At 49.7% G+C, this 27,365-nt stretch overlaps 1 protein-coding gene across 2 annotated transcripts in view; it reads right to left on the bottom strand.

Annotated features, from left to right (window-relative positions):
• Positions 1-5,519: 5,519 nt before the first annotated feature.
• Positions 5,520-27,365, bottom strand: part of NECTIN1 (nectin cell adhesion molecule 1) — a 68,179-nt gene continuing 46,333 nt past the window's right edge. Inside the window, exons 6-10 of one of the 2 annotated variants that reach the window (XM_032449057.1) lie at positions 19,953-20,100; positions 18,429-18,516; positions 17,849-17,959; positions 13,854-14,038; positions 8,601-8,708 (exon numbers count right to left, since the gene is read on the bottom strand). In XM_032449057.1, coding sequence (XP_032304948.1) covers positions 13,898-14,038; positions 17,849-17,959; positions 18,429-18,516; positions 19,953-20,100 — 488 coding nt within the window. In that variant the 3' untranslated portion in view covers positions 8,601-8,708; positions 13,854-13,897. Of the gene's footprint in view, positions 8,709-13,853; positions 14,039-17,848; positions 17,960-18,428; positions 18,517-19,952; positions 20,101-27,365 lie in introns of both variants that reach the window. The other variant, XM_032449056.1, reaches the window with a different exon arrangement.

Raw genomic sequence — 27,365 nt, 5'->3', positions numbered from 1 at the left:
AAAATTGCATCGTATATCATAGCCCAACACTGGGCAGATAATGGGAAACAAGTTCTGATCAGGGAGTGATTATTGCTCCTCGCTCCAAGCGCTGATGTGCGGCGCCAGCTGACTACGGCTTGATTTCCTTTAACTGAGCTGACCTTTGGAGGTTGGAATTAACAACATGAGCACACTGGCCGCTAAAATGAGGTGTCAACCTGAAGGAAAAGTCATAAAGAAATGCGGCTCTTCCTCCTGCACAGCTCCTTTTTCTGTTTGGAATGGCTATTTCTCTTCCCGTGTTCTTGCTGTAACGCGCTTCGTTCTTAAAGGAATACATTGAAAACTTCAAGGAGTGACTTGTCACTGACTGTGTGATGTGGTCTCACGATCACTGTACCCCTGGTGGAGGTCTGCAGTCAGCTGAGCTGTCAGGTGTTGCTGCTTACAGCATGGGGTTGGAACCGGATGATCTTAAAGGTCCCTTCCAACACAACTCATCCTGTGATTCTATCACTTCTGGTCCTGTTAGAGATGGAGGGAGTTGTGGTGGGATTGTTCAGCCCATGGATGAATCACAGAACCATGACGGGGGTGGAAAAGACCTCTGAGATCATTCAGTTTAACCATCCAGTGTTGCCCACAGTGCCACATCTCCATGTTCCTTAAACACCTCCAAGGATGGTGACTCCTCCACCTCCCTTGGCACCCTGAGCCTCTGCCCCCAAGGCAACCAGAAGTCAACTTGCACCTTTCTTATCTAACAGAGAGCATTAAAATTAATGGGATGAGCCCTACAGCTCATGGAAGGGATGTTCTTCCAAGGCTGTTCAGCTTCACCCCCGTTTCCCCCCAAGATGCTGTTGTGTCATTCAGCTTCACGCTGTAAAGCAGAATGAGATGCACAAGAGCTGGGATCTGTCACCGTTTGTTATTGAGTTTGTAATGTGCAATTGTGGGGATGATTATAATATCACCAACTGGATTTCATCTGTCCCTGTGCATTCAAACAGGCAAGCCTAAATGAACAGTGACAGGAAAATGTTCTTGTTTGCACACAAATACTTTAATAACCAGCAATTTTGGAAAGATGAAAGTAGGAGAAAAAGAAGTTGAAGGCCGAAAAAGCTCTTGTATTAAATCCAGCAGAGAAGTTAACTCTCAGGAACAACATCATTAAGGCTCTACGTGTGGCCTGAAGAGTGGTGAAAGCAAGCAGAAGGGTTAACTTCCCCCCCTTATATCTCTCACCCAGCAACCACTGCTTTGCATGCCTTTTAAGGCAGCCAGGAAATTATATTAATTTCTCTAATGCGTGCAATGCCATAAGTTCCTTTTTTAATTATTATGATCAAAATATTGCTTAAAATTAAAGGCAGCTGCATTTGTTTCTGACGGATATCATAATTGCAATTGTAAATTGGGAAATGTAATGTTTCCTGGTGCTGCTGTGAGTAATGGCTCTGAAATCATTATAGATAGGTAGATATAAATAAACCAGGAGATCTGTGAAAATAGAGCAAAAGCAAGCTAAAAAGGGTAATTAGCAGAGTGAATAAGAACAGAAGAGTGCAACGCTCAGACAATATCTACACATTCAGTCGAGTCCTATGGCTGTATTGGTAGGAATCTGCAAAATAATAATATAAAGGAGGGGGGAAAAAACATAATATCAAGCAGAACAAGAATGAATTTGAACACTGGGTTTACCATTAAGATTCCTTACTGTCTTTTATGCCCTGCAGGGAAATAATTTTAAAGTCTTGGGGTATTATTCTTGTTATGGGAATGGAAAAAAAAGGTTTTCTGGTGCTGAGGTCCAGGCAACAATAAAATGGCTGGTGTTGCAGGGCTGTGTAGCAGTAGACCCTGAGATATAAGGAGTAATTGCACTCCAGCTGGCTCATAGTCAATAAGCAAGGGAGGAATATTGGTAATGGTTGTGTAGGCTTTGGAAGGAGCAGTGCAAAAGGAGCAGCTGTGAATCGGAGCCCTCAGCCTGGGGGCTGTGGTCTCTGAGTTGGTGTTGCTGGATGTGCAGCATGAGAAACATGATGGAAATTGTGGACTGAGCTGATGACTCAATGGGAGGATAAACAGAGGTGGGAAGGATGTCAAGAGCTGTGCAGCCCTGGAACATCTCCAGTTGGAAACGCTGACCGTGAGGCTGCTCCTGTTGCAGGCAGAGTGAGAGGAATGCAGAGATCAAGCTCTGTTTGGAAAATGCTTGTTATGGGCAAGGGAAACTGCAAATCGCTGTGGTGCTCTGATGCTCTGGGTCAGACCAAATGGGACTGCCTTGGTTTTACCCATAAGGTTTGCATGGGTAAATAGTGCTGAAGAGATGCATGTTCCTGCACACGGAAGAAAACACTTTGACCTCTATTGGAGCAAAGCTAAGGCTCAGAATTGGACTAGCTGGGCAAAACTCCAAGAAAAGCCAGTCCATCCCATCAAGCTGATTACCCTGAACCACTTCCCATCTAGTGAGGGCAGGGGCAGAAGCTCAGAGTCTTCTCAGGGTTCATTAGAGAGATAGGACCATTATTCTCCTTCTTCATCTCATAGAATCAGCTCCTGGAATCATCTCCTGGCTGCCAGAACCGAATTTAACAAGGACACTGACCGATTGAAGAGCCCTTGTGCATTCTGTAAACAGTATTGATTTTCACATTCACAGAGAAATGAATTAGATGCCAATTGTATATGAACTGAGCCACAGTCTCTTGTACACAGCGTGTCTTCCTACCTGTCTGAATAGAAGCACATCTCGGTGCCCTTAAGGGAAAAAAAAAGAGGTTGAGGGGAGCAGGAGTAGAGCTGTGGGACTAACAAAGCTGTCTCCAGCCCTCTGCTATTGTCAGCCAGCGCCTTGGGGAGCGCGTTGCTAAACTAATCACGCTGCTGTATAAATCTGTAGAGAAACAGATTTCAGCTCCATGGTCACCGTGGTATTGACATACATGGTTATAGACTAACCTCAGTCCTCCTAGCTCGAGGGGACCAGAAGAGAGAATGAGTGATGGACATCAAGTGAAGAATAGGATGCTGAACCCCTTCTGCTCCACGGGATGTTTTCACTTGCAGAAATCCAGCTGCATTTTTATTCTGGTGCTTGACAAAGGACAAGATAGGCACTCAGGCTGTGAGCATAGCCATCATCTCTGGGCTAGTCCCAATGACTTATCACTGCCAGAGCTTCAGAACTGCAGTTCATGACAGTGGTCCATCTCTGGGAGATGGAGGGATGCTGAGGTCCTGCAGAATGAGCAGGATTAGCTGCTGTCCCTCCTGGAATGGCCACATTTGACAAGGGCATGGCCTCATGTCATGAAGTTCCATCTCCTGCTCCCATCTCTATTGCCAAGAAGAAGCTCAGACACTGAAGCCAGGACTGGTTTAATCTTCTACAGGCCTCTAATGACTCTGAACCCTCTGTCTAACATCACTCAGCGTGACTGCTTAATTACAGTAATTAGGGAGCGTGGTACAAACCTGCGCAGTGTGAATGGGGCCCTGCTCTCAGGAAATGGATTCTCTGTCAGCCAGGCCCATTAGGAGGTCAGTCTGCTTGTCAGCCTCCATCTCCTGGAGCAGCTGTGCTGGATGTGGGATGCCATGAGGCACCCTGTGTCCTCAGCCTCCCTTCATTCCCACCCTCAGGGCTGCTTTTAGGCTCTGACATCAGCAGCAATGAAAGAGCATTCCTGGTTACCCTTTGGAAGTGTCCCTAGGTGGGATGGTGGCACCATCCCTAGGTGGGATGGTGGGATGGAGCCTGCTTGCCTACCATCACCCCCATCATTAAGGTTGACAAAGACATCTCAGACCCCCAAGCCCAACCCCAGCCCACCTCCACCATGCCCTCTAACCATGTCCCCAAAAGCCCTATATCTAGAGTTCTTGAACACCTCCAGGGATGGTGACCCCACCACTTCCATGGGCAATCTATGCCAATCCTGTCCTCTCTTTATGAGACATGGACTCTAAGACTCCTTCTCTGCACCCATGATATCTCCATGCCTGCACACACAGCTTTATTCCCACCTGAGATAGAGATGCTGAGCAACCAGGGATGTGGATGAGAACCTGCCCCCAGCCAGGACAGAAATAACCCTGGCCCCACACCGCTGCACGAGGAAGGAGCTCTGAGTTAATGAACCATAAATTCCAGCTTAATGAGTTTTATACTGAGGAGAATAATTAATGTAATTAGTACTGATATGAAAATGATGGTACTCGAGCCTGGATTACAGGGGGGAGGGGGGAGGGCTGGGAGGAAGCTTTCAGTCTGGGGTGCTGCTCACGTGGAGGAGTGGGGCTGGATGCGCTTCTAGCAGATTTTAAAGCCTCACCTCCTGTCTGCCATAAAGAGAAAGAAAATAGAGCATGACAGCATAGCAGAAAGAGATCAGCCATCCCTGTTTGCCACAGAGATATGGAATCTTTAATGCAGCTCTTCTCCGCGCTCTCCTTTAATTTGCAGCTCCCCCATTCCACTCCATGCTCACGGTGCATCGTCTGCCCTCCACGGTGCCTATTTTTGCTGCTGTATGAAAAGCTCTTTATAAAGCTGGCTGGCTCCGAGGATAAAGCAGCATCTCTTTCAGCTATAGGAGTATTTTGATGCATTTCATGTATTTTGTGCAGCCCAAGTGTTGGGAAAAACAATATTTTAGTTTCATACATATAGAGTTACAGCCACATTTCTGAATACATCCTAAGTGCTTTTGCAGGAGGAACTTTCTTCTCAGAGAGGCATCAATTGTAGCACATGGACATGAGAGGAAGAGACCTCAAAGCTCATCCAAAGTGCTGACCTGCTTCCACACCCAGCAGTGGAAGGGGAATAAGAAAACAAGCTGTGTTTGGGAGCACCTTTGTTTGAGCAGCATCCAACCCATGCAAAGTGTCCCTGGTTGCAGCGTGCATTTTGGGGTGCCCCAATAGTGGGAGCTGCTGTGCAAATGGCACCAGGCAGAGGTGAACTTCTTTTCTCCAAACACAATCCCAAGGGGAGGTGCCAGGTTCTGGTAAGACAGGATAAACCTGTCTGGCTTAGGGCAAAGTGACAGCAGCATTGCCAGCAGTCTGCTTTCCACATCCTGTGATTGGATTTATGTGTTGACCTGGACTATGGGTGAGTGGGGGCTTTCCTATGTCCCTATACTATGAGAAACTGCCCTCTGCCCACCCAGATCTGGAGCAGAACTGTTTCAAAAGGTCTTCATCCAGAAGCAGAGGTTCTGTCCACGTGCAGTGGAGCTTTTCTATTAAAAATATACCCTGCGGATTTCCCATTCTCACCATTAGGGTGCTAAAAATTCTCTAATGGTGTATTGATCAAAGCTGTCTGATTGGGCACCTTGTAAGGAAGGGCTGGTTTGGATTCACACCCCAGAGATGTAGTCATTGCTTTCCCTGTGTGATGGATGGGGCAGAGGGGAGCTCTGGGCTCTCCCATCCCCTCCAACCAAAGGCAGGTGCAATATGTTTGTCACCTTAAGCATTCAACTCACAGCCAAGCCAGGTTGATATAACTCTTCAGTTCACTTTTATTTAAATTCTGTGATCAGTCGCTTCCATCTGCAAGAGCTCTTGTGTCAATGCCACCGGTGCGTGGAACAGAAATAGCCACATTTCACCCCAATACAAAGCAACAGGAGGAATGGCTTCATGTCTCACATGGGGAGTAACACCCAGTGCATGCTGCTAGCACAGACTCAACCAGTTTCCTGCTCGACTTGTTCAGCAATCACCCAGCAATGTTTCTGTTCCCAGTGTGGTATCTTTGCAAATCAGCACAGGTCGTGGCAAGAGGGGAACGCCTCCCATCAGCACTGCTGGGTTTGTGCTCCTACAACACCAGCATGGGCAGCCTTAGCATGGAGCAAAGCCAGTGTTCAGCCCTTAGCATCAGGTCCAGCAAAGTTTGGAAGTGGCCATTCAGCAAACGTCGTGCAACCAGGTGGGAAGGCAGGGAGGACTTGGAGCAAAAGGATCACAACATTGCTAAGTGTGGCTTTGTAAAACCAAAACAACCTCTGCTACCCCATCCTCCTCAAAGCTGGTGTCCTCCAGCCACCAGCAGAGGAAACCACTTGCTGTCAAACAGCCATTTCCCCTAGCTTTTTTTTTCCCTAATGCACCTGAAGACCTGACCATATTCCACTTCCCATTTAAATGTGTAGATCCGGCTGAAGCTGCAGCAGATGAAGGCTCCCAATCAAATCTACTTTAATTGCTGCTGTGCAGGCAGCATCCTGCTATTAAGGGCATGCAGACAAGGAAATGTGGAAGGTTTTTCTCTCAGCAGTGGTGCTGGGTTGGCTCCGGGAAGTCAGAGACCCCAGGGTTTTGCAGCACCACTCCATATTTCTGAATGGGGTGACCAAAAGCAGACTTGGCAGAGTCCAAAGCATGGTCTCCCTCATTGGGCTGGATGTGCTGCCATGGCTTCAGCTCAGAGCACACCTAGTTCTAGCTCTGTGATAGCCAGAAAGTGCTCTAAGGTGTGTTGAGAAGAAAACTAAACGGGAGAAATACACATTATCTGAAGCAAGACACATAGCACTCAAGCCCATTGGTGTAGGGACGTGCCTGGCTGAGTTCTCTGGAGACTGAAATAGGAGTCCAAACGACTCCAAAAAAGGCCTCAATCAGTCAAGAATGATAGGGTGGCATTGGAAAAGTCGCACCTCATGCTCTAAGGCGACGTCCTACTGTTCCTGACCCTTTGGGCATGGGGGAACCACAGGCACTGGAGCACAGGGAAGCTGCTGTGCTGTGCAGGCATTGCCTATTGCAGCTGGAAAAGGCATCAGCATCCTTCTGCCTGCACCCTGCCTGCCACCCAGGCAGGACCCTCAGCCACCTCCCCATCTATTATCTATGCCTACAGGGACTTGGTGAGGCTGTGCTTCTCTGTGCAGACAGGGGGACAAGCAAAGTGAGTCCCATTGCTGCTCGAGGTGATGGGAACAAAGAAAGCAAAGTGCATAGAACAACTACAGCTGCTTAAATTCGGATATACAAAAATAAATAGGTGCCAGAGTGCTTGGGCAGCACACAGGACTGCACCCAGGTCAGCACCCTCACCCCCTGCAGTGAGCTGGGCATAGGGTGGGCTGCTCACTGGTGGAAGTGGCACTGGAGCTCTGGTGTCTAAGCAGCAGGGTGGTGGTATGGTTCCTTCCACTCTCCCCACTCTTGACTCTGACATCCTCATGGTATACAGTCCTCAACCCAAGACAAAGCAAAGCAAACGCCCGCTCCCCAAGAGGGCACACACTCTGTTCACAGCTGTCCCAGCCTCACCTCTTCTCTGCCAAAGCTGGGTGAAACAGGTGAAGGTTACCCTCAAAACCAAGCTCTCTTATAAGGTTTTCATTCCTTTTTTCTCCTCTTCTTTGCTTTTATATACATATAAGTGTATCTCTATATTTATTTGTCCTCTAATACAAGTGAACACAAATGTGATGTGGAGAGAAATTCCCTTCTCTGGAACACTTCATGGTTGCAGGAATGTACACGTTTGGATTTACATACCCACACACATTCCAAATATTAGAAAAAATATAGAGCCCCCAAACTAAGATGCTTTAAAAAAAGGGTTCAAAGGCCAGATTCCTCTGTTGGCTTTTATCCTTCATTAAGTGTAAGAAGATTACCTGAAATCATGATTTTTTGTTCATATTCTGCCTGAGTTCATTTTGAAATTCCAATCAACAGATGCAAGGAGAAGAGGGAAAAAAGCTAGTGGGGTCTGAAAAGGAAAACGAGAGAGATCGTTTTCTTTGCTAACTTTTTCCCCTCTGTTTCAGGTTATAAGAATGTTATTCAAAGGATACTTTCTCTGATGCGTTTGCTTTAAATACACCCAAGTCCAGTTTGGGTTAAAGAGCCAATCCAAGCAGTTGGAAGTGGGAGTAGGAGGGAAGAAGGACAAACACAATCACTAAACCAAGCCCTCCCTTCACTTCATGGGTTGGTTTTGAGCATCTTTCTTTAGAAGCATCTTATTATTTGGTTCAGTAATCTTGGCTGGTTATCTCTTTGCAACAGGGATCTCCTATCTGCCAATGGGGAAAACCATTTTCTCCCGAAGGAGTTGTGAAGAATCCACACCTGGCTACTCTGGTGCAAGCTGTGGAGATGGACACAAGGGAACCTATGGACATTTAATAGAGTTGGGCACATCCCATCCCACACATGGCAGCTGCCACCCACATACACATGCACGCACATAGCCAGCTTGGTACAGGAGGGCCAGGAAAGAGAGACTCAGGGATGGGATGAGATGTGGGCAAAGGCAGAGTGTTCCCTTGAGCATGAAACAAGCCAGGCAGACACTTAACCTAACCAAGTCACTTACAATTGCACCCAAATAAAAATCAATCGACAAATAAGCAAATGGCAAAGAGGGGTTTAAAAGGCCTTGGTAGTTGAGTGATGGGGTCGGGAGGAGTGAAAACCAATGAGCGTCTTCGTTTTCTCTGTGCTGATGTTTAAACATACTGTTCCTTAGGACAGATGTACGGAGCCCGGGAGCCGGGAGGAGGGCAGCAGAAGGAGATGTCAGGGTGGTGAGGATAGAGATCTTGTGGGAGGTCTGACAACGGTGCGTAGACGTGGGGGATCTTCTGCAGGTACCGACCGTCGTGTGAGTAGCAGCGGGTCAGGTAATCACTCGCATTCGGTATCTCTGAGTGACACTTTCCAAAGTTCTGTAAGAAGAGGCAAAAGTCAAAGGGTGAGAACTCTACCGGCCGTCAAACACGAAGCTCAGCTACTTGCTGAGGTTCACATACAGCAGGTAGGATGGGAAATTAAACAGTTCTGCTCCGCCGCAGTTCCTGTAATATCCATTGGGCTGAAGAATAGGTTTATGTTTTGCATTCTTTGCCCCTTGCCTGTATGGTCTCTGCCTCTCTCAATACAGCAGGCAGTAGGGAAAGGAAGGGCAGTTTATTTACAGCCTTCCTAACTCACCCACACCTGAGTTTTGTAAAAGCGGTGCTGGTACGCATCGTTAGTCCAACTCAGACCTGTGATCTTTTGTACAAAAGGGCACATTTATCTGACCAGCAGCTCTGGAAGTACAATAGGTTATTGTGCCCTATGTTTACCCAGCAGCCAGGAATGCTGAGCTGTACCTGTACCAGCAGCTCCTTTGTCAGCCTCAGCACCAGGCTTGTGAGTCAAAGCAGCGGTGGAGAATGTTAAACATCTGCAAGATGGGAGCTCAGAGCAGCTCTAAGAAATCCCTGCTCCCCATGGGGTGGCAGAGGTGGGATGCTCCCTCCTGCTCACTGCCCCTTCCCTGGCTGAAGCCATGCAAAACAACCCAAGCAAGATTGACCATGACCTTGCTCTCACCATAGGCTAAACTCATCTCCAAGTGGCAGCAAAGCCACCAGCAACAGCCTTTTATGCCCATGGTTTAATTCAGGGCTGGCTGAAGCAAGTAACTTGCCCTTGAGTCCTTCCTTGCTCTCTTTGAACATAGCACAAACAGTTGGTTTAGTGAAGAGGACAAAGATTTGACCCTCAGGAGAAAAAGCCTGAAGGAACAGAGCAATCTACTCAACTCCTCTGCTGCCAGTTCCTGGATAAATATTTCACCAGGATGCTTAATTTATTGATGGTTCAGACTGCTGTGAGAGGCAGCAGGGTTGGAGGGCTGGTGCTCTGAAAGTAGAGAAGGCCACACGAGGGTGGGGGGGTTGGAACACCGGTACAGCAGCCACAATGCTAAGGTCAACCTGACCTTCTTTTCTCTTTTAGTTGGCAAAATGGCGTGTCCCACTGCTTGGGATTTTTGAAGTCAGCTGTTTTGAGATGTACAGGGACACCCACAGCTCCATCAGTGCTCAGAGCCCCGTCCAGCCTGACCTTGGATGTGTGCAGGGATGGGGCACCACCCCCTCTCTGGGCAACCTGTGCCAGTTCATCCCTGCCCTTGGTGTAAAAAACTTGCTTTACAATGAACCATGTGCAATCCCTGTGACAGCACACAAAGAGGCAGCATATATATGGTACGTCTATACCAGTTACACAGCATCAACAGGGACCCACACAGTAAGGGAAGAAGGGAGAACAGCCAATTGCTATTCCTTTGATTGTATCAGGTGATAAAAAGGGATAGGGCAGGGTTAGCACCTAAGGACATGCAAAGGTCCTCTCCCTGTATAATCTGTGCTCTGGGCTCTCTGAAAGCAGCAGAATACCTTTATGTGCTGGTGGGGATGGAAAAAGGTGTCAGCTCTGATCTCCTCCTGCACGGTGAGTTACTGGTGGGTAACATGAAAGGGAGGCGACCTCAATGATTGAACCTTAGTGAGATATGGCAGGCAAGAGGGGCTCTTAGCATGGCTGGCAAACTATTATTGTTCAAAGAGGAGGGCAGATTTGTATGTGTTTTGGGCATGCAATAGGAAACACTCCTACAAGTGTGAGGGCTCAAAAGGTCTCACAGGCAGAAAGGTCTAATGGAAGAGATGCTCTCATTTAACACATACAGATACTTTCTGTAAGCCGAACTGGTTGTTAGCAGCCAGCAGTAAGAGAAGCAAAAGGGGCTGTGAGAAACAACATTATTGGCTGCTTATGGTCCACCAAACTGCATATCTTTCTGTCTGTCCAGTATGGGCCTGAAAGAACCATCCTCATAGCCAGGCTGGAGAGAACCAATGCCATTCTGTCAGCACTTCTGGCCAGGTGAGTACAGATGAGCTCTGCTTGTCTTTCTGGCTGTGTTTTGTGCTCAGCTCTCGGAGCAGGGCAGCTGGAAACCCCCAGCACTGGGGCAAAGGAAGGGGTTCCCCATTTGCCTTCACCCTTCTCAGCGTGTGAAGCCAGGAGACGATCGCTCCTGCTTTGTTTTCTTCTCTACTTAGCAAAAGGGATGAGAACAGAATCAGCCTGATGTTTATTAACATGTTTAGCAGCCGCTGCCCTTTGACTTCCTTCCCCATTCCCACTGTGACTTTTTTCCAATCTAATTTATCTCTAACAAAGTTTGAAATTAAATTAGGGATAATGAACTAATTAAATTGAACCGGCACACAACTCTGCCACCTTCCCCCACCTGACTTCTCCTCATTGCCTTTGTTTCCAGTGTGGCTCTGTAAAATTCTTCATTATCTGGGTTACATCCTTCCCCCTCCCACCCCCAGTTTTATTTCCAAGAGCTTTGATTGAAGGGGATGTCAGGAATCCATCCGTTTCAGACAGCCTGGAAGATTACCTTTAAATGGTCTTGATTGGATTGAATTAACTCAAACCTTGAATTGAATTGCTCTCAAACCTTCCCCATTTCCTCTTCACCTGCCTTCTCCTCTCAGGTATCTCCGTGGTACTTGTAGCTCCCTCCAACCTCACCCATAAGGTTGTATTCCATCAACTCCAGCTACTTACCTTCTCTCTGTTCCTACAGCATCACAGACCATCCGTAACCTTAAGCATTGACTCCCATGGTGTTTCTCTATGTGCCAACCCCTCTATTCTTTATCAGGGTTGGAATCCTCATTCTACTGATGGGAAGCTAATGAGGATCCACCTCCGTGCTTTGCTTTTTCTCCTGCAGGTTGGAGATGGTGCTGTTGAATAGGGGATGCTCATGGATCCCTATGACTTTAATGGGGAAGAAGTGGAGTAATTGGGAGCTGAGGCAGCACTTGCTGATTGTCTGATATCCCCAGCTCAGTATTATGGTGGGTTTATAGGGATGTGGTTTTATAGGAGCGTTCAGAAAGCAAAGCTGGAAATCTGAACCCTGCTCTCTAATTGGCCGAGATCTCAATGCGAGTCTCATGGTTCGAGCTGTTCTTGCTGTAACGGGGACAAGAGATTCCCAAATAAAGCTGAGAACAGGAGAGCGGGGAGGTGAAGGGGGAGGAAATAATTAAAGCAGCACACAAAAATCACCCTGATCTGCGGTGTGCCTTCGCAGGGAGATTTTGTGGCGGTGAGATTACACCTTCAAAGCACCATATGACTGGCTTTATTTTTGCTTCAGAGAGACTGGGAGGATTTCCAAATTTGGATTTGGAGGATTACTGTCCTTTTGCTGACAATAAAATCCCTCCCACCCTGGGAAGGATGCGGTGAGACCTCCCAGGATGGATTAGGTGGTGCCTGCCTTGCTCCTGTTTGTGCCAGCAGGTCCCAGCATAGCCAGGAGCTGCTGGGAGGTGGATAAGGGGAGCAGCCCAATGGCTGAACCAGGCAGACAGACCCCACAATGGAGAAAAGCAAAAGCAAACCCATCCACAACTTACTGTCCGCTCTCGCTCGTTACGTCTACGAAGACCTTGATCCTCATTCTGGGAGCAGGGGTGGGCGAGACACCGCAAGAGAGAGATGTTACCACTGGGTCCAGCACCTGGCTGTGCAGACACTTACCTAGGAAGGCTTTTGCTACAGCAGGGGAACTACGGGGCTCCTTCCAGCATGGGAAAACCAAGGGGCACAAGGGTAAGGCACACTGAGCTGCCCCACTGCACGCCTTCCACCCAGCTCCATCACCCACCTGCTGGCATTGATGCTCTCAGGTTGCAGTGAGGCTCTGTGCAGATAGGACTGTGCAGCGGGGCTTTTCAAAAGCAGTTTTCTTCCTCATCCCCCTGCATGGAGCTATTCTCATCCTTCCCAAGTACCCAGTTCCTTTGCCCTTTATGATCTCCTTCTCTGTTCCTAACCTATTGCTGCTGTGTGCCTCCTCCAGTCCTCCCTTTGCTTCCTTGCTAAGCACTGAGAACCCTGAGAGGCAATAGCCCCATTGACCCCACAACACCTTCCTCCCAGTTATGAGGCAGCAAACTAAATGGAAAAGAGACAGATAGATGCTGTGGTCACCACACCATGGGAGACAGATGAGGACAAGGAGTGAGGGAGCTGCCTTAGTTGTTTTGTGGGCCAACGGTTGTGAGTGGGAAGGGGGAACTTGCTCTGTTTCAGGTGCCTTTAATACCTGAGAAATGGGTATGATCATAAGGTAACGGGAGAAGACTCGAAGTCACTCCTCCCTTTGCAAATACCATTCTGCTTCAAAGGGTTTCTAGTACTTGGAACCCAAAAAACCACTGGTGGGTTAAATGCAGTTGGAGCCCTAAGCAGCCCCTGCTGCAGGACCTGAGCTCTGAGGGTGATGCACAGAGTGGAACAAACAGGGAAGTAAGTCATGTCTGATCTCTGCTTTTGAGAAAGAAGGCACCAAAAGAAATAATCTTTCACCCCCTCAAACATCAAAACACGCTGTCTGCATCAGCCCTGTGCAAAGCAGCCTCTTCCATTCTGCATGCGCCATCCCTCCTTGGCTGCTTCTTATTCCCCCACTTTCAGATGCAAGAACCTTTACGTGTTCCCATTTCTCTCACGTACTCTCCCACCTTGTTCTTTCACACATGCACATATGCTCCCTCTTATCTATAGTCTCTTCCATGCACACAAACTCTCCTTTTTTTTTTTTCCCCCTATCTAGTCCTCTTCTTTCCTTCCTTTCCTCTTGGTAGCCTTGAAAAAAACATCTCCCAAAGTTTTGGCCTTCTGATATTGCTGCTTTGCTCAGCAATGTGGCCCCAAATCAATCTGCACCCCTCAAACCCACCTCTTTTCTCCCTGTGTCCCCAGCCAGGCTGGCTGCAGAACCCAACCATCAACCCTTCCCTCCCGCGTGCCTCACCTCCGTGTAGAAAGCAAAGGACAACAGAGAGCATGCACAGAAGGCAAAGGCATTCCTCCAGCCCCCAAAACAAGGGCAGCGTGCAGGAGGAGGAGGGGGTGGGTGGGATGGGTTAGGAGCACTCCACGACAAGGACAAGGGGATGCAGAGAGGAGCACAGTGAGGAAGGCAGAGTGCAGTTGTGTACCTTGAGGCCAGAATCTGAGGGGAAAGGGCCTAGAGTGACATGCGCTAGCGTAAGTTGGGCTGGATGGTTGCATACTCGACTAGGTCTCCGCCAGCATGGATGGAGGTCCGAGGACTGGGTGACGAGGCCAGAGCGGCCGTGTCCAGCTCTGCATAGTGGACATCACAGTCCTTGGTGCCAGAGTTCTGGAGAGAAGAGAGCAGCGAGGCAGTGGGGGGGAATAGGAGGAAGGGTTTGGGGTCAGGAGGGGTGAGAAGACGAGAGCCGAGCCGGAGGGAGTGAGTGGATGATGTGGGATGGGGTTTGAGTGAGGGGAAGGGAGGGAGAAAGAAGAAAGAAGGGTGAGAGGGGAGGAAGAAAAAACAGTTAAAAAGAGGGAGGGAGGGATGGCATGAACAATCAGTCAGGTAAAACCATGAATTAAGCCCAAGATCCCCACGGCACCATTCCCCAGAGCTACCTGCAAAGCCCAATGACCCAGCAGCCAGGCTGGCAGCACCCTGCTGAGACCTCACGAGATACCTGAACTGTCAGCATTGAGCCAAGAGTTTGGGGTTCAGGGGTGATAGTGATGAGAAAGGATTGAGTCTGGGGTGTCAGGATGGAATTAACCTGCAGCTGTATTGCTGTAGGGAAATGGCACTGCTTAACCAGTGCTGTTGTGTTGCCCTGGTGTGGGGGCTATGATGGCTTTTCTTATACACCACATTTTTTGCACCAGGCTTGACTGCACATTATGCTGCAGCAGATGAACTAAGCAGCGTGGTTTTGTGGCTGTTATAATGTCTAATAGATGCCAAAAGCATCCTTCTTTGGCTTGGAAATATTGACGGGCATTCCCTTTGTAAGCAGGTTTATCAGCAAGAGCTGCATGAGTGGAATATTACCCAGTTTGTCTGATCACTCCAATCCAGACATTGCTCATGCTTTGCACACAGTTGTGTGGTCAGAGGACCTTGGAAAGCAGAGTGACCTGAAAACCTCAGCACTCGGAATGGGGGGTAGGGGTGGGAAATGAATCCACAGGAGGAGGAATGGGGTGTTTGAGGGACACCCCTGGTGTCAGAGGCTGAGGTGTGAGGTGCCTTCAATCCTTTCCCTGCAGAAGGGCTTTAATTTCTCTACCAAGCACCTGCTGAGCCTCTCTGAGAGGAGAGAGCTGCTTCTTCCAAATGGAGAAAGGGGAAAGCTATTAAAAAATGGCTGCATCATACAGCTATAATGTGGTCGAATCTGAAAATTCTTCTCTGCCATGTGTTTGGAATGGCCTCAACCCAGTGCCAGCTGTGGCACAGACATTAGCAGAGGCCCTGTAACCCTGAGCTCCTTCCCATCCTATTTTGCCCAAGGAGGCTGTGGATGCCCCATCCCTGCAGGCATTCAAGGCCAGGCTGGATGTGGCTCTGGGCAGCCTGGGCTGCTGGTTGGTGACCCTGCACATAGCAGGGGGTTGAAACCAGATGATCATCGTGGCCCTTGTCAACCCAGACCATTCTATGCTGCTTTCCCCTGGAGGTGCTTGCTCTCTGAGGAGTCCCCTTGCTCTCTGCTGCTCTTGGGCTCGCTCCCACTCCCTGCTGCTTGTTGGGAGCAGAATTTATTACAATATCAATAATGTGGCTTGTATACAAGGTCTAGCACCGCTACGTGCAAGCGCTCTGCGTAAATCACCATCGGCACCCTGGTAATTGCCCTGTAAAAAGGAGGAATTATTCTGCTGTCTGGAGCAATGAAACTTTCCCTTCTACCTGTGCAAATGGGCATTGCTGATGCATACACTGATCGCACCGCTGCTCCTACACGCGCTCTGATCCCACCTCTCACACTCCTCCTTACACGCAATATTTGCATGACACTGGATGCTTCTGTGCACATGGGAACCAGCACCCAACCTGCAGCATGTGTGCACCTTCCAGCCCATTCACTCTTGCTTAAATACCTTCATGCACACCAAAAATTTTGCCCTACAAGGGCTCAGAGACACTACAAGCAACACTGTGATCCCTTGCATGCTTTCGTACTCTTAATAGTCCATGGCACTACCCTTACACATATATGCCATCAGCTTTATGTTCATATTCTTTCCTATAGCCATATCCATTTGTATTCCCCTCTTCCAGCACCTGCAGATGTGCCCCATCCCTTCCCCAGCCCACACATCCCTACCTGTCTCCCCCACCTCTCCCACCTCCCCCTCCCTTGTTCTCTGCCATCTTTAATCACTTTCCACCTCCCCTTCTTGTGCCACGAAATTGCCCTCCCCAGGTGGTGCCTTTCACGCAGCTGAGTGATGAAAGCAGTTTATCTTAAATTAGGAGGCTTCGCACAATTCACTTAAAGCACAATGCATCCACCCCATTTTCCTGCAGAATTGGTTCCCTTCAACTCTCATCTTTTTTTTCCACAGGCTACTTCATCAGATTTCCTGACGAAGCACAAGCAGAACAGGAATATCCCGTCTTTGTCTTCCCCCTCTGAAGGATCCCAGATGCACATCCCTATGCATATAGCAGTGCTGCTGCTGGGGAAGGATGAGGAGGGAGTGGGGCTGTGTTAGGCTGGCAGAGACCCAGTGGAGCTGTAGGGAATGGGTACAAAATGGCCTTATTTGAGTGGTCCTGGAAGGAGCAGGGCAGGAGTTGGCTCTGCAAGGCATGGATGAGCAGCGTGATGCAGCCTGGCCCCATCTTTGCCATTTGAGCAGCACTCCCGGCCCTGTTTGGCACAAAGGGTCTCCTTACTTCCCATTGCCAGTCGTGAACTGGCACAACCTGCTGCCTGCCCAAAGGATGCGGTGATTTAGCAAGAAACGAGAGCAAGCTTTGGCTCGTTCCTGGGGCTCAAAGCCAAGATGCAATGTGTGCAGTCAATGGGAGCTTGGGAGCATTGCAGGGGTTGCCAGCCTCAGAGAGCACAGGGCAGGTCCCAACCCAGCTGTGCCACACAGCTGCAGCAGCTGACTCACCCAGACCCCATGTCCCCAGCACTGAGGGATTCTTTTGCTGAGCAGAAGAACTGCAGCCCACTGCTGCTGGGCTGGGAGCGAGGGGGTAAGAAGCAGAGAGTGCCAAGCATGGGATGTGGAAATGCATCTTCTCAGACCAGGATTGAGTGCAGCAAACTCTGTTCCCATGGTTACAGAGCAGCTACCCATCAGGCCCCATCTCACATCACTAACTCTGCCACTTAATTAACTGACTGCTCGTTATTTCCCAAAATGAGCTCCTCCATCCTCCTGCTTGCCTGAAAAGCTGCTCTCAGCTGCTCCGTCTGCCTCGATTGTCCCATGCTTTGTTTCCAAACCCACCTGCCTTGCTGCAAAGGGCTGGAGACGAGCCCAGGGTTGAGGGAGGGCTCCAAGAGGAAGTTTTTCTTTAGGGACATCAGCCACTTTCAGCTTGGCTGGAGTAAAGAGGATCACATTGGCATGGCTGAGTGCAGAGCCATTTTATCACCGATGCCCTCAGCATCTGTCTCACTGCTGGCTAAAGGTCACTGGGCCCCATCCTTCTGTTATCTGTATGGGAATGCACATCGAAGGGTCGTTCCAAGATGAACAGGAGGGCTGCAATAATTAGTCACGTTCATCAAATATCCCTCCACGTTGGCTGGTGATTATAACGCCTTGGCAAAGAAGCAGGTTCGTGTGCTGATAAGTCGAGGCATCTGGCTTTGATGTTGAGACCTGCAGCCCTCATGTGAGGTCTCATAGAGGTTGCAGGGCTGTCCCACGCTGTGGGGTGGGGGAGGGATGGATCTGTTTCCCATGCTTTGCCCTCTTGTATCTACATTTTCTCCCCCATCCTCACACCCTGGAATTTTTTTTCAGAGCCAATAATTGCTCTGAAAAGCTTTGCTGCCAGAACCCAGGTGGGTGATGGGGTGGGATACCTGGCTTGGCTGTCGCATGAAGGCTGGATTTGTCATGGGGTGAAGGATACTGGGTGAAAGCAGTGAGGCTGAGCTGGGTGTTCTCAACCCTCTGCTCCCCTTACCAGCTTGTCGGTGTAGGCAGAGGGCTCACTGGGTGCCATGTCGTAGTATGGGGGCTGCAGGGGGAGCTTCTGCAGCTCTTCCTCATGCTTCATGTTGTCCAAGTGAACAACCTGTGGCAGAGAGAGGAGAGGGGTGAGGAGAAAGTGCTATCCTAATGCCACTACCGGGAGCAACCTCTACCTTTCCTCTTGCTTCTGCCATACAACTCACCTTATACAACTCATTCCCACGTTCCTTTTCTCATTGCAGCCTCTCCTGTTTGAAATGGTGGTGATGCTCAAACCCTCCCAGCCCAGAGCCCATCTGGACACCACATCAATCAGAATCCAATCCTTCCTGAAGGGAGCAAATGGGGTCCAAACTACAGCTCTCAATCTGTGCCCTTCTTTGGGAACCATGGACAAACAAGTCCTCACCCACTACCTCCCAGGTATCTACCTTTGGGGATTGGGGAGATCTGCTGCTCCCCAAATCCACGCCACTCTTGGGCTCCTGCAAACCCTGCGATCCCAAATCCAGGCTCTGGGGGCACTGCCTGGTCCCCCTCATCATAGGAAGGCAGCAGGGCTAGAGGCGTACCTGGATGTCTTCAGCAGTCAGGTGGCTTTTCAACTCCTGCTTCCTCTTAGGCGGAGGGGCAGGTTTGTGGGAGGGAGGCAAGTCAATGCTAAGGGGAGAGAAGAGGCAGCTGATTAGAGAGCAGGAGGAAGGGGTCTGCCTGCTTTCATGTGCCACAGCAGGCTGGATCCTGCACGCACTGAGGGTTGGACTGCGTTTGTCACCAGACTGTCAGTATAATCATATGGGTTATACTCAGCAACTCCCCTCTTTTCTTTCTTTCCTCTCACCCTGATTAGAATTGTTAAACAGAAACAAACGCCCTCCTAGCACCCTGCTCCCATTTCCAAGCGCTTCCCTGTGTTGGATTGCAGATCACGGGGGTGTAGCTGGGATCCCTGTCTCTCAGTGCTGTTTCGAGGTGGCTCTAAGCATCCCATGGGATGGATGCTCATATGGTGGCTGTGAGCACCAGCAAGTGCCATGTGCCAGTGCAAACCAATGAGGTCATGGCAACCCCCAGGAGGGGACTTGTATGGGACTGTAGCTCCTGCTGTAGGTTTTCCAATGGGAGCTGGAATCTCCCTCATCCCCATGCTATGCCATGCAAGGGGTTTAGCCCTGACCCCAACTCAAGGGATCAGCTTTTGCCCCAGAGCACACGGGGATTGGCAGCCGTTATAATCCCAGCCCAGGGCCTGTCTCTGCACATTCCATCTGTATGCACAGATGTGTCTAATCCTTTTACAAAACTTATTAAAACTCCGATCCACTAATTAGCCAGCTTCCCCTCCCTTCTCCTACAAACTTCATCAGATCTTCCGATTGGGATGGGCGACTTTCTTTGGCAGCGCAATGAATTCCAGCACTGGATTGGGGCTATTGGTGAAGGGAAGGGTACACTGGGCTCCAGGAGCTCTGCAGGACGTTGACTTTATGACTCTAAAGAAAAGAAATGCTCTGAATGTTGCAAGGCTTATGACTGGGCTCCACCACCCCTTATGCTCTGGGGCACCACTGTGTTTCTATTCTTGGCTAAAGTGACTCTTCTTTGTGTCTTCCTGGAGGGACACAGTGGGAAATGGATCGTCTGAATGCATCTCTGCTATAGGGCTGATGCTGTTAGTTTCACCTTGTGGTGCTATTCTTTATGTGTGTGTGTGTGCCTTTCTGTTTTCCCCTGTTCCCTTCCCTCTGTCGCTTGCTGTCCTCCCATGCCCTCTCTCAAATGGGATTAAATGGAGCACAAAATGTGGCCAAATGTAACAGTGATGGTGGGGAGGGCTGGGGGGTGATAAAAACAACTTCCAGCCTTGGGGGCTTGGTGCCTCCCTGAGAGATGGGAAGGGAGGGGTGCTCCTGTGATGAGACAGAGCTGTGTAGGGAGTGGCTGGGGAAGGTATTTCTGGATGTTCTCATTGCACTGCAGTGTGGGGCAGAGCAAAGAGAACGGCAGCAAAAAGGCTCTGTGTGCTCAGGGAGCAAAGGAGACAGAAGCACTCTGTGCTGCCCCATCCCACAGCTGCTGTGCTCCCAGCTACTCACAGGTCATGGTCTGCCTCTGTGCGGTCCTTCTGTTGCCTCCTGTAGACAATGAAGACGGTGACAGCCACGCCAAGGATGAGAGCTGCAGCGATGACACCTCCCACGATGCCAATGATGCCTCCCAGGGCGCCCTGAGGTAGTGGCTTGTCTGCAACACAGGGAAGCACAGGAGAGAGGGTTAGGGCATCCAACAGGGGCAGAAGTGGGCTCGGGTGTTGGAAGAGCCAACCCACTTGGACACTTCATTGAGTACTGCTGGAATAGAGGAAAGCATAGTTTTTAAAGCACAGCTGGGGAAAGCTGAGCACCAATAGGCAACGCATTGAGGTAATATGTGCCACAAGTTACCCTGAAGCCTTACAAAGCTGAGCACAGGGTGTAGGGATGAGTGAGATGGATCCTCTCTTGTACTCCATGGCTTTAGTGCTTGGTGACATGGGACAGCTTCTCAGCATCTGACATAGTCCCCCTGCAAAGGAATCCCATCCCATGGGCTTGATGGGAAAAGCGCTTTGAAACGTACGATAAAAGGATTTAATTTGCTCTACCTTCCAACCTAATTAAACTTGAAAACTAGCTAATTGGTACTTTGTACTTACAGCTCCGGCACTGATGAAAGAAGGAGATAATTGGAATGGAGGAAGAAGGAGGAGGAGGAGGAAAAGGAAAAGAGATCCAGGAGAAGGGAGCGAGACAAGGATGAGGGGGAAAGGTACTTTGTAGAACGTGTCTGTCACACCTCATTCTCATATTTTCTTGCTGCTCTGGCTCCTGGCTGCTCTCAGAGCCTGGATCCTGGACTGTACAGCCTTAGTTCTCCCAGAGCTGGGTGGCCACCCATCCCCAAGGCTTCAGAATGGTGGCCACATAAGAAACATATAAGCACACGTGCCTGAATGACACAAGACCACTCATGCAGGTTTTCTACCCTTATCACCATGGGTTTAGCTGAAGGTTGGACACCCCTTCACCCCACCATCCTACATGGGGTTGGGTCCTTTCCAGCTGCCCCATTTCCACCCACCCAAGCCCTTACCACTATCCAGATTTGCTGCTGTCATGAAGGAGTGAAACAAGACATACAAACATTTCCTAGGGCGCTGCTCTTTCTGGTCTGTACCAGAGAATTGAATAGCACAGACCTGGCAGGTTTACTGCATCAGTGCAGCACATGTGAACTCACAGCACAATGACAAGACGTTGGATGTAGAATTTGCCCTGGGAACTGTCTCAGCACCGACCCCCCCAGCCCATCCCTACAGACTCCATGTAAACCTGGTGAGGACACCCCAGAGCCTGCATCAGCAGCATCCCATCCCCAATTAAGAGCTCAGAGCTGTATGTCTTCCTGCAAATGGCAGGATGCTGCAGTCATCAAAACGCCCAGCTCCGCTCCCCACGGGCAGTCACTTTTCCCTCTCTTCCCTTCTCCATAAGCCACATTATCTTGTAAATAATATTTCTGCCTTGAGACAGCTCTCTTGCAGCCATGCTCAGGCTGACAGCTGCCACATCGCAATCCAAGCCCCCCAGATGGCAGTTGTGATTGTGATGGTGGAGAATCTTCCAGTCCCTTTGGCTGGGGCATATCCTTGATGGATTGGTCCCTAATGGCTCTGGGGCTGCAGGTAGGGAGCAGGAAATATCAGCCTCCTGCCAGCACTGTAAATCAGCAGGTGTGTGCTGGTACCCATCATAGCTGCCTAAGGCAACACTGCATAGCCAGGCAATGGCAAAACCTTGTGACAAGCCCTGTCCCTTAAGGTGCAGTTCCTCTCCCAGCAGAGATGCTGGATGCTGGAGGAGCCCAGCTAGGAGCAGGCAGAGAGATCTCTTCCTTCTGCTTCCCCTTCCCTCCTTATTTCCTTTTTCTCTCTTCTGTCATCTGCCCCCCCAGCTGCTTCTTTCCTCAGTCTCCCTTCCCCTGGGCAGAGCAGCAGCTGGTGCATTTCATTAGGCTGCTGACCCCAGTGCTACAAGATGCTCCCTGCCTTTCTAAGGGCACGGCAGCTACAGGACAGTGCTGGGAACCCAACACTGGGCACTGGGAATGCCTTGGGAGCAGATGATAGGAACCGACAATCAAGGATTTGGTTACGCTGCCAAGGCTTTCGGGCAGCCCTGGGAAGATGTTTGCAAGGCTTGTGAATCAGGATCGGGGTAAATTGGCAGCACAGCTCAGGGGCCTCCGGAGTGGAGTGGGAAAAGACTTTGTCAATTAAGAATGCAAAACCCCCCTGCTCTGTGTCATGCTCGAATAATTTAAAACTCTCCAAAAAGTTCATGTTGGCAGTGAGGCAGGTACCGGAGACCCCAAAGGGGCTGAGCGAGCAGCTCAGCCTTATCTGGATGTCGAAGGGCTGCTGGGAACTCCACATTCTGGCTGGAAAAATGAATTAATTCAATGTATTACAATTAAGGAGAAAAGAAGGACACCCCACCCCCAGCCTCTTTTGGAGCAGTTGGGTATTGTTGCTTTGTTCTCTTCTGGAGGTGAAAGCAGACAAGGGAAAGGAAGAAGCATTGGCAGGGATGGAGCCGTGGCTGTGATTTAACGCCCGCTCCGTGCGCACGGCCATGGTTGTGTTCCAAAGCATGAGACAAACAGACAGAGCTGTCCGCACGCGCCATGCCCAAGGGGTGACACAGTGCAGCTGCAAAGCACGGCAGTAAATAAAAACAGGGGAACAATGAGGGCTTTGGAGAACTAACTCGCAGGAGGGGGAGAGAGATGTTCCCAAAGGGAACTTGAAGTGAGGCAAAGATGGAGCAACTGGAAAGTATCCAGAGGAAATGGCTCACGTGATGGGGAGGATGCTGTAGAAGCACCTGGCTGATCTTGGGGTTCAGGCTTGAGAATGGGGTACGGCGCATCTCCACCATGGGTCTGTGCTGCTCTTGGGCTGATATTTAGTGCAAAGCTCAGATTGGATGGACAACCTAACAACCCACAACCCCTCCAGAACACCATTTGCTAAAAGGCATTCCTGCATCTGTAGCCAACTGTCAAGTAGGGTTCCCTCTGTGTTTATCCCCACCCCATACAAAACAAGCTCCCATCTATTTCATGGCTGACTAGCCAAGGCACTGAGCACTGTGCTCCTTTGCTTGCTAACACATTGCAAATCAATGGGGAAGAATCACTATTCCCCTCCTTTTGTTAGGCTGGCAGCTCTGAAGCTCTGTTAGCTGCCAGCCTTGCTAGAGTTAACATAACCTTGGTGCTCAGTTGCATCCCTGCTTAGGCACGTTCAGCCTACACGGTTAACACAGCGTCCCAGTGCAGTGCCAGCTCCAGATAAGCCTGTCTGTGACCCGGCTTGCTGTCCTGAGCCAGAGGATAGAGGTTAGCACTTACTGGGCTTCTTTCCACCCACTGAACCTTCGAGCAACACCACGAGATCGGATGATGCATATTTATAATGCACCCCACCTGACACATTCCAGTGAGCCTGAGACACGGCGAGTTTGCAGAGCTAAATTAAACGGAGCTGAAAAGCTTGGCAGAGCAAACACGTCCCCAGTTAGCTTCCAGAGATGAACAGGATTGGCTGATTTGAGACACGCTGCAAACAGCAGATCCACCCCCGGGCACAAGCTGGTTTGGGGGTGATCACAGCATCCCTGTCAGATCTTTGCCCTTTTATTTTTCCCTGTAATTCTGACCAGCCCTAACCTATGCAAACAGCTGGCTCACCTCTGCTGGGAGGTTTCATGCTCCTGGTGTGCAAGCCAGCCCTCCGCAGGGTGCTGCTTTGAAAAGCATGCCCAGCTGCAAGCTGGACCGAGGGACCTGCTGGGTTTTAGTGGGATTTCACACACATTCCTGCACAGGCAATGGCTTTGCCATTCGCTCATACTGGTGTGTATCAGCTCTGCCCTTTCCTCTCCAGCACTGAAGCAGCAGTGGAGCCATCCCTGGTTTAAGGGCTGCTGGCTGCAAAGCATGCCTGGAATGTAACTTTAACCCTTGCTGAGCTCCCCTGGCTGCCTCCCTGGGTCTGCTGGTAGTCGGGGGATAAGATGTGGCACATTAACCCCCTTGGGCTCAGCAAAGATCTCACCCTGCACTCCCCAACCTGCTTGCCCATGTTTTGCAGCTCAACACATCTGTATGGACACTGCCTGGCTTTGGGTAGAAGATGGGCCCTGAGTTCTCCAATGTTCCCTCTGCCTCCCAGCCCTTAATTTTAGTTCTGCTTCATTTCCTTGCAGCTCAGCAGAGTAATGAACAATCAAATCCCTTTGGTAATTTATTTCTTCTGCTGTACAATCTAGAGGAGGTGATGACACACGAAATTGCCTCTCCTGGAGGAACAAAGGGGCCACATCCTGACTCCCATTACATCTCTTGATCTCAGCAGCCTGCTCTCACCAACCAGAGCATGGCAGCTCCTGTGTCCATGCTGAAACAGAAGCACAGCCCTGCTTCCTTGATGAGCCCCACACTATTACAAGCAGCCACCAGACAGACTCTGGCAGGGAGAAGGGACGTGTACTTCAGCTCACATGCTTCTCATCTGCACTGATAGAGTTAATTTGCTCATCAACCTTCAGCATCACTCCTGGGGATGTCTCACTCTGCTTGACCACGTGCCATGTTTGCATGGTTTTGCTTCCAGGGTGCATTCACCATGGGATGGTGAATGTTCCCAAAGCTGAGATCAGCTTCGCATGGCTGCAAGCTCTTGCTCAGAGTAAAGAAATGCTCGTAACACTCATTCCCTCCTGACTTCCCACCACCTCTGCCTTAACCACCAGTATTTATCCACACAACCGTATCCAGCTGAGCATTTGTTAGCTTGCAGAGCTTTCCCTGTCTCCGATACAGATCAAACAGGAGAGCTGCAAAGAGAGAGACCTGTCAGCGTGAAAGAGAAGCTGCAAAGGTTGGTACAACAGCTAAGGTCACACAGGGGAATGCGACAGGAACAAACAAACCCTTTGCACTGCTCTATAGGCACTTTACCAGATGGAGAATGTCAAGAGGGCAGTCATGATTTAGAAAAGGCAAAAGATGTCAATGACTATTCATGATCCGTCTTGGAAACAGACATTTGTTTGTGGTTTCTGGGCTACAAAGCGATTTCTGCCTGTTGGAGGATGGCAGAACCAACCATCTTGCCCTGGGCACCATTTGGGTACTCTCAAAGCAGATGGGTTGAAAACTCAGCCAGAGAGATCCCGAACTGTTAGTTTTTAGTGTAAATTGGGCTAGTTAAACCCTAAAAGGATGCAGAGCAGCTCCCTGCTTCCTCCTTGCCATCTCTTCTGCTCTGCAGCTCAGGTAGCACCATCAAGGCAGGTCCTCCAAGCCCATTTTTAGGTCAGTTATAATTGGGAAGCCTCGTGTGGAGCTATGAAACATTGGTTAATACACTGGAACTATCTAGTTAAATGCCAATTACAAAAGCCCATAAGCTCCTCAACTCAAATATATTAATAACATAATTAAACATTTATTGCTTATGCAAATTAAAAGTTAAGTTAATCGGACATCAACGAAACCCCAGGAAGTGACCATTTAAGTAACTAATTTCTATTTAATTACGATTCCTCCCTATTATCAACCCCCCACACCATTATTTCTGGACAGCTCTGTGGTGTTTACCCACACCATTCAGACTCTGCATTCCCACTCTTGTATGTATTCATAATCCCAGACAGCTGCTGCATTCATATTGCAGCCGTGGAGCTGGCACAGCTGGCAGCAGCTGGACTGGGTGCTCCTGTTTCTCCTCCCACCTATTCTTGGCTAAGGAAGGGCACAACCAGGGCTAAATCTCCACATCCAACATGGGGAGGGGGATGAACTCGTGGGAAGGCACCTGGTGGGGATAGCAACTTGTGTTGGTGTAGATCCCATAGGCAGAAGGTAACGCTTTAGCACTGAGTGCCTTGCCCCAGGTTCCCTGCATAGTTTTGCTGCTGTTATCTCCTTATCACCACTGGGAAGGGCACTTTTTAGCCCAGCAGGGATATCGTGGCCCTCAGAGGATGAGTGTTTCATGATGAGCTCGGCTCCTCGGGTGGACAAAGCTGTGTGCCAGCAGAAAGCCACTGTTCATTATTATTGTAAAGTGGTAATTGAAAGGGCTGGGAGCTGGAGCAGGGCGAAGAAATGAGGCCAGGAGATGGGAAATGAAGCATTTCGTTCCTCGAGGGATGGAGATGTTCCCCTGGCGAGCCGAGGCTGCGAGGCCAGGGCCATAAGGATGGGCTCCCTCCCCCAGTGCGACAGGCAATCAGTTAAAGCTGACAGGTGTGAAGTTGGCAATTTTCTTTTCAAAGCGGTGAGATAAACAGGCTGGAGGGAGTTTGAGAGGAGCAGGGAGGTAAAGGGGAACAGAAACACGTGGGCACCTCTCTCCTTAGGGTGGGCAGATGGATAGAGGAAGAGTTTGGCCCATAGCCTCTCCAGTGGCTGTACCCATCAAGCAGGACCTTTGGAGAGCTTGGGTGACACAATACTTTTATCATATATTTAAATGGGCTTATTAATGAATGTGCCTTGTAGGGAGGAGGAGCCTTTGCCTTCTGCCAGGCAGCACGGAGGGCATCTGAGGCTCAGCATCACTTTGCGGTGCTGCAGGTCCCCCAGCTGGAGTCCATTTGCATAAAGCAATTTCCTTCTCACAAATATGTTCATTCAAATCAAACTCAAGTTTGCAAATAATCCGAAACCGTGAAAATAAATAAATAAATAAAGGAATGATCAAACAAAGTTGTTGCTACAAATAATTTACCCTCCTCTGAGCCAGCAAATTTCTCCTGGTTCACCTTTTCCAGCACTAGGAGACCCAGCAGTACCTGCAACTTTGAGTGCTCCACCTCCCACCTCTTGCCTCTCAATGACTGAGTCAATGACTCTGACCCAATCCATCCCCAGCAATGCTGGAGCTGCTACTCCTCCCAGCCAGCCATCTCCCAGCCTTCCTGCCTTCTTCCCTGCCTGCTGGCTGTTGTCTTTCTGGCATCTCTGAGTGTGCCATGCATGTGGATTGCTTGGAGATCCACCTATCTGCCAGCATGTTCCTGGGTTCCTGTGCCCAGGGGTACCAGGCAGGTCACCTGCTAATTCCCTCCTAATGCTCGTCTGTGTCTCACTCTCTCTCACTTCAAATCCTGTTTAGGTGATGTTAATCTATGGGGGTGGAAATGAGCATAACTCCACTGTAGTAAGTCACTGGATGTGCTCACAACCAGCTCGAATGGCTCTGTGCCTTCACCATGGACATTTCAGCCCTGTGCTCTGTGCACAGCTGCTTCCAGGCCGGCACATCTCCAATGCTTGCTCTGTGCTGGGCTGGCAAAACTCACTCCCTTTGCTCAACCCTGCTGCCCCACCGAGCTCCTCCTCTGGCTCTTTGCTGACTGACAGCACTCTGAAGCTGCTTTGTAGCCAGCGGTGCT

This window comes from Coturnix japonica, chromosome 24 (assembly GCF_001577835.2).
Source record: "Coturnix japonica isolate 7356 chromosome 24, Coturnix japonica 2.1, whole genome shotgun sequence".
Taxonomy (NCBI): Eukaryota; Metazoa; Chordata; class Aves; order Galliformes; family Phasianidae; genus Coturnix; species Coturnix japonica.
The sequence above is the reverse complement of the archived record's forward strand: the minus strand, read 5'-3'. Positions and strand labels throughout refer to the sequence as shown.